This window comes from Balaenoptera physalus, assembly GCF_965194825.1.
Source record: "Balaenoptera physalus genome assembly, chromosome: 3".
NCBI lineage: Eukaryota > Metazoa > Chordata > Mammalia > Artiodactyla > Balaenopteridae > Balaenoptera > Balaenoptera physalus.
Genome location: NC_138890.1, coordinates 68,054 through 77,463, shown reverse-complemented (window position 1 = coordinate 77,463; position 9,410 = coordinate 68,054). Strand labels below are relative to the sequence as shown.

Sequence of the window (9,410 nt, the reverse complement as noted above, 5' to 3'; positions counted from 1 at the left end):
AGTGCCCCAAAGAGGAAACCGAGGCGCAGCCTGCGGGAGCCCGAGCTCCGTCCTCCTCCACACCCCTTCCTGCTGGCCTGTCCGTTCACCCCTCACTCATTCCTTCGTTTGTTCGTTCCTTCTCCCGACCCTCGACTCAGCCGACCCAATCCGTGGGTGACCGGGGCGTGCGGCCGGACGCGGACGCTCTGGGGTGACACCGGACTGGCCGTCCCTGAGCCTCAGCCTCCCGGCGGGGGGCGGGGGGAGTGCTGGCCGCCGACGACCCCCCCTTCCCCCCCCGCAGCTCGGAGACCCGCAGCCCCTCCTGCCGCGGGTCTCGTACCGACACTGTTCCCCTGCCACCCCCGCGCTCTCCCCACGCCCCTCCTCCCCGCGCGCATCGGGCGGGGCGGGGGCAGAGTCCGCCCCCTCCCCTCGGAGGCTCCGCCCCGCCCTCCGCTCCCCTGTCCTGCCCGCCCCTCCCGGGTTGGGCCAGGCTCCCCGGCCATGTGATCCCGCGGCCCGGCTGGGACGCGACGGGACGCGCTGGGACGGGCGCCGGGGGTCGCGGGCGGCATGGAGCGGAGGTGGGTCTTCGTGCTGCTCGACGTGCTGTGCGTGCTGGTCGGTAAGAGCCGCGGGGACCCGGGTGTGTGTGGGAGGACCCTTTCCGAGGCGGGCCCATCCCCGGTCCCCGCAGAGTTTTGTAGGACGGGCTGGGGGCTGCAGCGGCGCTACCTCTCGGAGGCCCCCTGGAGGTGGGGGGAGCCGGGGAAGGACCCTCGGGCCGCGGATCGAGCAACGCGCCCCCGCCCCGCGTGCCCCGGCGCCCGCGCGCGCCCTCCCAGGCCTCAGTTTCCCCCGCGCATCCCCGGTCGGAGGGGGTCGGTGTCCCCCGCCCGCGGCAGCAGGAAGTCGCTGCCGGGGGCCGCTCATGCCTCCCCCTCCCGCCCTGCCCGGCCCGGCCGGGGCGGTGATTCACGCGGGCGTCGGCTGGGCTCGGGCGAGCCGGGCGGGGGGCGCGGCCGCGGGTCGCCCCGAGAGGCCCTCCACCCCGCACCTTGGGTCGGCTGGTCCAGTGGGCTCTGGGAGGGCGGAGCCCTGGCTGGGGTCGCACGGGCAGTGGTGGGATTCGAACCCGCGCCCCGTCGCCCTCCTCGCTCGGGCCCAGGAGAGCCGGGAGAAGGACTGGGCCGCAGGCTGTTGTGGAACTGGGGGCCTCGGTGTGGCGCGGGCCAAACCTGTCGGGCGGGTTTGCGGGCCAAGCTGGGGGCAGAGGCCCCCTCCCCGCCCCTCCTCCAGGGTCCCGGAAACAAAGGCTGTGTGTTTGCTCCGGGGCTGTGCGGACAATGGGCCCGGAATTCTACCCTCGGCGCAGGGAGGGGCCCCTCCAGCCTAAACTGCCCTACCCCCAGTCTGGCTCCTGCTCCTCCGCTGGGGACCGAGGGGTCTGCCCTGACTGCAGGCAGAGGCCAGGCTCTCCTCCCATGTCCTAGAAGAGACCCCTTTTGGGATGCGCCAGGTGGCAACTGGAGGTCCCCAGGTGGTGTCTGCCAACCCTGGGCATCGTTTCCTGAGCACTTATTTATTTAAACATTTGTGTGGCACTGACTGTATGCCAGGCACTAAGCAGCATGCAAATAATTAAACCTTTTTCTCCAATCAGCCTATGAGGGAGTGCTGTTATGCTCCCCAGTTTCCACCCAGAGATGTTCAGGTGCCCGCTGGAGGTCACACAGCAGCGGGGGAGGGGGGTTGGAGCTTAGATTAGGTTGGGTGCAGCTGCCATGTGCCAGGTGCTGGGGGCCCGGGCAGAGCCAGCTCCCAGTCTAGAAGCTTCAGGACACGAACAGTTCAGTCTTAGATGGTGACAAGGGCCCTGGGGAAAACACCAGGGGTTGACACCAGGGCAGGGAGGCTCTGTTGGTGTCTGCTGTGGGGACATCTGAGCTGGCGCGGCACAGGCACAGGGAGACTCCATTCCTGTGCTCTGAGCTCTGCGCCCTGAATCCCGGGAGAGCCCAGCTCCAGTTCTGATCGGGGGTGCCCGAATCTCCAAGGGGGAGGGCTGGGGCTTGGGGACAGGAGGTGGGGGGCTGACTTGATGCCCGGGCCCCCATGGGAGCCCCTGCCCTGCTCAGGCCATGGGGTTTCTCAGCCTCTCCTCTTAGGCCTCCACCCTGGCCAGAGAGGTCTTTTGGAAACATGCTCCCTCCCTCTGCTGCAACCCTCCTGAGACCCCTGGCCCCCGCCGCAGAGCCCCTCTCCCCAGCACTCTGCTCTCCAGGCTCAGGCCCATCTCTGGCCTTGGCACTGGCCACCCCTCTGGGGGATGTTCTTCCCCAGGTCTCCCCTGTACTTCTTCCTTAAAGGCACCTTCCCTGTGTGGCCTCCCCGACACCCTACTGAAGGCTGCAGCCACCTCCCCGATTCCCGTCATCGTGTGCCTATTATTTTTATTCCCAGCTGCTCTCAGCTCCATGAGGCAGATCTCTGTGTTCTTCACCGAGTCTTTCCCTATATCAGCACCATTACACGGTGGTCCCGGAGGCCCTTGAATTTGGCCTTTGGAAGGAGGAGTTGGCCCTGCCCTCCCCCTGCTCCGGTCGTCAGGCCCCAGCAGAGCCACACCCTTTTCCACGTGTCACCTGCCCTGCCAAGGCCAAAGGGCACCCTGCCTGGGTTTGTCTCTGTGCACCCACCCTGGGGAGCAGGGAGCCCTGTGCCCCAGCCGCCCTTGGTCACCCTTGGCTGGCGGGGCCTCTGGACTCCGGGGCTGCGGCCGTGCCAGGCAGGGCCCGGTCATGACTTGTGGCTCCTGAAAGTACCTTTGCACTGAGCTCCCGGGGCCTGGGCCGGGCCTGTCGGGTCACCGTGTGGCCGGTTCAGGGACAACGTGTGGATGAGGTGTGTTCCTGATCTCTCTGGCCGGCCTGTTAAACACTGGCCAAGGCCAGGCCCCAGCAGGCTCCAGGGACTCAGCCTTGAACACGACAGGTGCGCCCCCCCGCCCCCCCCACCCCAGGTGCTCGCAGAGCGCTGTGTGTAGCCAGGGGAATCATTCGAGTATCACATGGTGATTGCATAGTCGCACACAGGCAAGAACCATGAAGAACGGAAGTTTTCCTGCTGTGAGAGGGCTCCCAGAAGCATGGAAAGGAGTTAGAGATGTTCTGGGCCGCGAGGAGGACGTGAGCAGAGGCCCTGCCTGCCGGCTTCGTGCAGAGGGCAGAGAGGAGGCTGGAGGGAAGCGAGGTGGGGAGGGGGTGGGCGACCTTGAGGGGGTGGACACTGGACCTGGGCAGGAAGTTGGTGTTTATCTGATGACGACGGGGAATCACAAGGGGGTTTAATGGGGCAGTGACCTCCCGTTTGCTGTGAGAAAAGCTCCTCCTGGCTCTCGGGTGGGCTCGGAGGTGAGGAGACCCGGAGGGAGGCTGAGGCAGGCGTCCAAGCGCTCGGTGCCGGCGCAGGCCAGTCTGTGTGGCCCTGGGGCTCAGAGAACCTCGTGGCTACCGGCCTCCTCTCCCCAACCCCAGCCTCTCTGCCTTCCGCCATCCTGATGCTCGTGAACACCCCGTACAAGCGAGGATTCTACTGCGGAGATGACTCCATCCGGTACCCCTACCGTCCAGACACCATCACCCATGGGCTCATGGCCGGCGTCATCATCACCGCCACGGTCATCCTTGTAAGGCAGGAGGGGCGTGGAGGGCGGGGGCTGGGGCGTTAGCAGGTCGCGTCCTGCCCGGGGTGGTGTCTGCGGGGAAGAGGGCCCCCTTGGAGTTCCCAGCTCCCCAGTGACCGTAGGGAGGCCGCGCACCCTGACCCCTTTCAGCGGCCCTGAAGTCCCCGGCTGTTCCCCGCAGGTGTCGGCCGGGGAGGCCTACCTGGTGTACACAGACCGCCTCTACTCCCGCTCCGACTTCAACAACTACCTGGCCGCCCTCTACAAGGTGCTGGGGACGTTCCTGTTCGGGGGTGCAGTGAGCCAGTCGCTGACAGACCTGGCCAAGTACATGGCCGGCCGGCTGCGGCCCAACTTCCTGGCCGTGTGTGACCCGGACTGGAGCCGCGTCAACTGCTCCGTGTACGTGCAGGTGGAGGTGTGCAGGGGAAGCCCTGCTGACGTCACCGAGTCCAGGTGGGTACCGCGGGGGGCCCGGGCCGCAGACACCCCACCCGGGGAGGAGAGTGGGGGCTGGAGAAGGGCCCTCGGGAGCTGGATATTGAGGGACGAGCTGTCAGCTATAGAAGGTACAGAGGCTCCACGCTGGGCAGAGAACAGGCAGGAGCAAGGCCTGCAGGTGCCCGTGGGCCTGTGTCCTGCAGGCAGGGGGGTGAGGTGGCGCCAGGGGTGTCGGGCCCTGGAGCAGAGCAGGAGGGGTCAGGAGTGACCCACCTCCCCTCAATTTCAGGCCCCACCCTCACGCTTCTGCTCTGTCCTCTCACCGTCTCTACTGGGAAACACTTCATTTAATTGATGTCCTTATTTTCCTTCTTTAAAAATTAGATAAAAATTCACAAAGCATAAAATTCACCAATTTAAGCATCTTAATGGGTACAATTTGTTGGTTTTTAGTACATTCCCCGTGTTGTGCATCCATCCCTGCTATCTTATTCCAGAATATTCTCATCACACAAAAAAAGTCCATGTCCCCCTCCCCAGCCCCTGACAACCACTAACCCACTCTCTGTCTCTGTGGATTTGCCTGTTCTGGATGTTTCACATCAGTGGAATCACACACTGTGGCCTTTTGGGTCTGGATTCTGCAGTGTTTCCAAGTTCACCCACGTCGTAGCTTCTGTCAGTTTTTGCCTCATGTATTTTGGGCTCTGTTGTTAGGTGCTTATATCTTTGTAACTGTCATTGATATACCTTCTTGATGGACTGATCCTTTTCTCACTATATAATGTTCTTTGTCTTGTTATTTGTTTTCTGTATATTGTATCTTTTTTGTTTGTATTTCAATTTCTCCATTACTGCCTTTTCTGTTAATAGGTATTTACTCTGCAAAAAATTTGCAGCTGTATGGTTCCACCCCCACCCCTTACGAGGTTATTGTCACAAATTATATCTTTATACATTGTGTGCTCATCAACATAGATTTATAATTACTGTTTTATGCGGTTTTAAAAAAATTGAGCTCTATTTGCCATATAACATTTTGTTAGTTTCAGGTGTACAACATAATGATGAGATGTTTGTATTTATTGTGGAATGATCCAGTAAGTCTAGTTATGTGCAGTTGTTTTTTCTTTTTTTAATCATGTAGGGAAAAGCAGGACTATAAACCAAAATACATTAACACTGCTGTTTATGTTTTGTAATTACTTTTACTGGTGACTTTTACGGCTTTTTTGTGGATTTGAGTTACTGTCTAGTATCCTTCATTCCTCCATGAAAGACTCCCTTTAGTATTTCTTGTAGAGCTTGTAGGTGTATGAGCTATGAATTTTCTTGGTTCTTGTTGGTCTGGGAATGTCTAAATTTCTCCTTTATTTTTACAGGATCATTTTGCCAGATATAGAATTCGTGATTCACAGGGGTTTTTATCCTTTCAGTACTTTGAATATGTCATCCTTCTGGCCTCCATAGTTTCTGATAAGAAATTAGCTACTAATCTTACTGAGGATTCCTCGTACACAATGAATCCCTTCTCTTGCTGCTTTCAAGATTTTCTCCTTGACTGTCTTTTGGTAGCCTGATTATACTGTGTCTCTTTGTGGCTCTCTTCGAGTTTATCCTCTTTGAAGTTCATTGAGCTTTTTGGATGTGTAGATTGATGTTTTTCATTTGATGAAAATATTCTTCAACTATTCTTTCTGCTGTTTTCTCTCTTCTCCTTTTGAGACTCTTATTTGTATATATGTTGGTACATTTGATGGTGTCCCACAAGACTCTGCGGTTCATTCTTCTTCATTCTTTTTTTTTGTTCCTTAGACCAAAAGTCTCGATTGACCTATCTCCATGTTCACGCTTCTGCCTGCTCAGATTTTTTCTGCCTGGTGATTTATTTCAGATACTATAGTTTTGAACTCCACAATTTCTATTTGTTTCCTTTTTATAACTTCTGTTTCTTTTTGGTGTTCTCTATTAGGTGAGACATCATTCTCACAGTTCCTTTAGCTCTCTGAACGTATTTTAAATGGCAGATTAAAAGTCTTTATCTAGTGAGTCTAACATCTGGGCTTCCTCAGGGACAGCTGCTAGTAATAGATTTTTTTCCCCCGGGTATTTCCCGTATTTTTTTCATGCATGCCGTATAATTTTGTTGTTGTTGTTGAAAACTGGGCATTTTAAATGTTATAATTTAGCAACTCTGGAAATCAGATTCTACTCTCCCCAGGGCTTGTTTCTGCTGTTTGTTGTAGTTGTTGGTTGTTTGCTTAGTGAGTGTTGTGAACTAATTTTGTAGAGTCTGAGTGGCCGTGAAGTTCTGCTGTTAGCTGAGAGATCAGCTAGCGATTGGACAGATATGTCCTTAAATACCTGGAACCGGGGGAAAAAAACTTTCATTTTACAGACGGGCTTTGTGTGCTATGTTGGGGCATGTCAGTTGACAACTCTGCCTTAACCTTTACTTCTTGCTTGGTCAGCCAGAGATGAGAGCTTAGGGCCTTCTCAGGTCTTTCCTGAGCCCTGAGGCCCAGCCCTGGCCTCTGGAATCCCAGCCCTTATTCTCCAGAGCTTCTCATTCCCTGGCCTTTCCTCCCAAGCTTTTTGGTTAGTCTGTTTGCTGCAACTGCTATCCGTTGCCCCGGGCAGTGGTGACCATTACATTTGCTGTAAATATTTACGACCAGTGATCCAGGGAGCCATCAGACAGGACCGGACAATCTCAGTTCTTTGTAAGTGAGCTCTGTTCTCCCTCCGCGGCCACCACCAATCTGATTCTTACCGTTGTTGTCAGTTTTTTAGTTGCTTTTATGGGGTGGGGGGATGGACCTTTGGAGTCTCTTAATCTGCCATCTTTTCTCTTGTCCGTTGATGTCCTTTGTTAAAACTTGAAATTATATAAAAAGAAAATGTAAGCCTTGTATCAGTGACCACAGGTGGAAAATAGTCTTGAAAAGAAACACGGTGAAAGTGAAACTGCTGGCTGGACACAGTTGTCTGCCCTCGGTTCTGTGTTCAGGGCCTGCAGCATCTTTGTGGTGAGGCCTTAAAGACCGCGAGACCCTATCGCATTGTCACAGAAATGGAAAGGGAAGAACTGATGGTGTCCAACAGTGGCCGTGTTTCTATGTGAAATCTTCCCAGACTCTGGAAGGCATGGCAGGATGGGACCGGGGCCGGGGGTGTTTGACGGCAGAGGTGCTGAGTGTGGGCCCTCCCGAAACCTGCCGCGCTCTCCTTTCTCAGATTATCCTTCTACTCTGGACACTCCTCCTTTGGAATGTACTGCATGATGTTCTTGGCGGTGAGTTTGTTTCTCTGTGACGTGCTTGTTGTGGAGCCGAGGCCAAGGCCCTTCCCTGGGCCTCAGTAAAGCGGGGTGGGTGGAGGTGGTGGTGGATGGGCTTCTGGTTTGTCGATAAAAACTGGAGGCCCTGGGCCTACAGGTTCCAGGCTCTTGGCCTCAGTGTCACCGTGTGTGCGTCCGGCGGGGGTGGGCTGGCAGGCTCCCATGCTGACGGCTGCTCTTGGCCCCCAGCTCTACGTGCAGGCCCGGCTGTGCTGGAAGTGGGCACGGCTGCTGCGGCCCACCGTGCAGTTTTTCCTGGTGGCCTTTGCCCTTTACGTGGGCTACACCCGTGTGTCTGACCACAAACACCACTGGAGTGATGTTCTCGTTGGCCTCCTGCAGGGGGCGCTGGTGGCCGGCCTCACTGTGAGCTCCCGGGCCCCGACCCCCTGCCCTGACCAGAGACCCCCCTCTGGGGCCCTCCTGCCCTCTTTCTGCCTCTCCAGGACCCTAGCCCTCTCCTCCCATCTTTCCCCTAAGATCCCACCTCTGCCGTCCTCACTGCCCCCGCCACCGTGCCCCTCAGCTCCTGGGCTCCACTGCCCCTCCCTGCCCTGTGCCGCCCCATCCTGTCCTGTCCCCGCCCAGTCAGCTCCTGCCCTCCTCTCCTCTGCTAGGTCCGCTACGTCTCCGACTTCTTCAAAGCCCGGCCCCCGCGGCACTGCCTGGAGGAGGAGGAGCTGGAGCAGAAGTCCAGCCATCACTGACACTGGCCCTGGGCGAGGCTGGCTGCAGCCACTGCGGGTCCCCTCCTCCTGAGACCCTGAGGTCTCCTCCTCCTGGGGCCGCAGCCGCGTCCAGCTGGGGCTCGGGCTGTGGGCAGCGAGCGTGTCCATGGTCCTGGCAGGTCCCTAACCCAGGATGGCGGTTAAGGCCCTGCACAGGCCCCAGGCTGGATCCTGGCGTGGGTTCCACTAACCCCGCCTCCATGCACTGGGCCAGGGGTCTGGGGGTACCTGGGGCCGCCCTAGCGTGTGGAGGGGGACTCTTCCTCAGAACCCCTGTCTTTTGTTGGGTATGGGAAGGGACCGAGAGATCCCAGTGGATGCCGTTTTTGTGAAATTGGACGTCTATGTGGATTTTTAGTAAAATAGGGCGTTTGCTTGACAGATGTTATCAGCACCTCTTCCTTATGGCCGTTCTGAGGACTCTCTTCCTACAGCAGAGGGGGAGACGCTCTCCGGCTGGGGGCTCAGCTGAGCGAACCAGCCATGCGTGCGTTGCTGCTCTGGTCACGTGGGCAGGAGGGGTGCAGGAGAAAGGCCGACTGCCCGTTCCACTCTCCTGTGGCACTCAGGTTGGGGGTCAGGCAGACCTGCACAAGCAGTCGGGGTGTCACCCTGCAGAGAGAGCCCTGAACAAAAGACACCTGCCGCTGTTTGGCCCCTGGGGCCGGGGAGACTAGCAGAGACCTGAGTCCAGGTCGAGTGGAGAGGTGTATTTCCAGCTCTTCCCTCCTCCCAGTAAGGAGGCCTCTGCCGGCGGCCCCTGTGCAGGCCCCCAAGTGGAAGGGCTTGGGCAGAAGTTCAGATGTGGGTAAGAGCGTGGCCACAGGAGCCTGGGTCCTCTGCAGCACCCCCAGAGACTGACTGTGTGCAGGGCTGTGCTCAGGTGCGCTGAGAGGGCAGCTGCCGTGGGCTCTGCCAGGTGGAGCCTTGCGGTGGCTGTCGTTGACTTTGAAAGATCACACATGGGGTTTGGGCCTGGAGCGGGCTCCTTGTCCCCTTTCTGCTTGGGGATGTACCACCCCAGCCCCGGCCCAGGCCTCAGAGTCCCTCCCCTCGAATGACCGGGACCTCTGCCCTCGGATCGTCCCGTCTCAGTAGTGCCCGCCTGCATCTGTCCCCTCCCTGTGTCCCTGGAGGACTCAGTGAAGCTGAAACTCCCCCAGTCCTGACCCCTTCCCTCTGGTCACATGGACCCCTGTGCACATGGGGCTTCAGAAACGGGCCCCCATGA

General features: G+C 58.1%; 1 protein-coding gene across 1 annotated transcript; it reads left to right on the top strand.

Moving 5' to 3' along the window:
* The first annotated feature begins 443 nt into the window (after window positions 1-443).
* PLPP2 (phospholipid phosphatase 2) lies at window positions 444-8,558 on the top strand. Its single transcript, XM_082455383.1, is given in 7 exon segments — window positions 444-610; window positions 3,522-3,673; window positions 3,852-4,126; window positions 7,349-7,406; window positions 7,641-7,817; window positions 8,069-8,147; window positions 8,150-8,558. Coding segments are annotated over 7 exon segments (1,155 nt in total). The 5' UTR covers window positions 444-558; the 3' UTR covers window positions 8,512-8,558.
* Window positions 8,559-9,410: the final 852 nt, after the last annotated feature.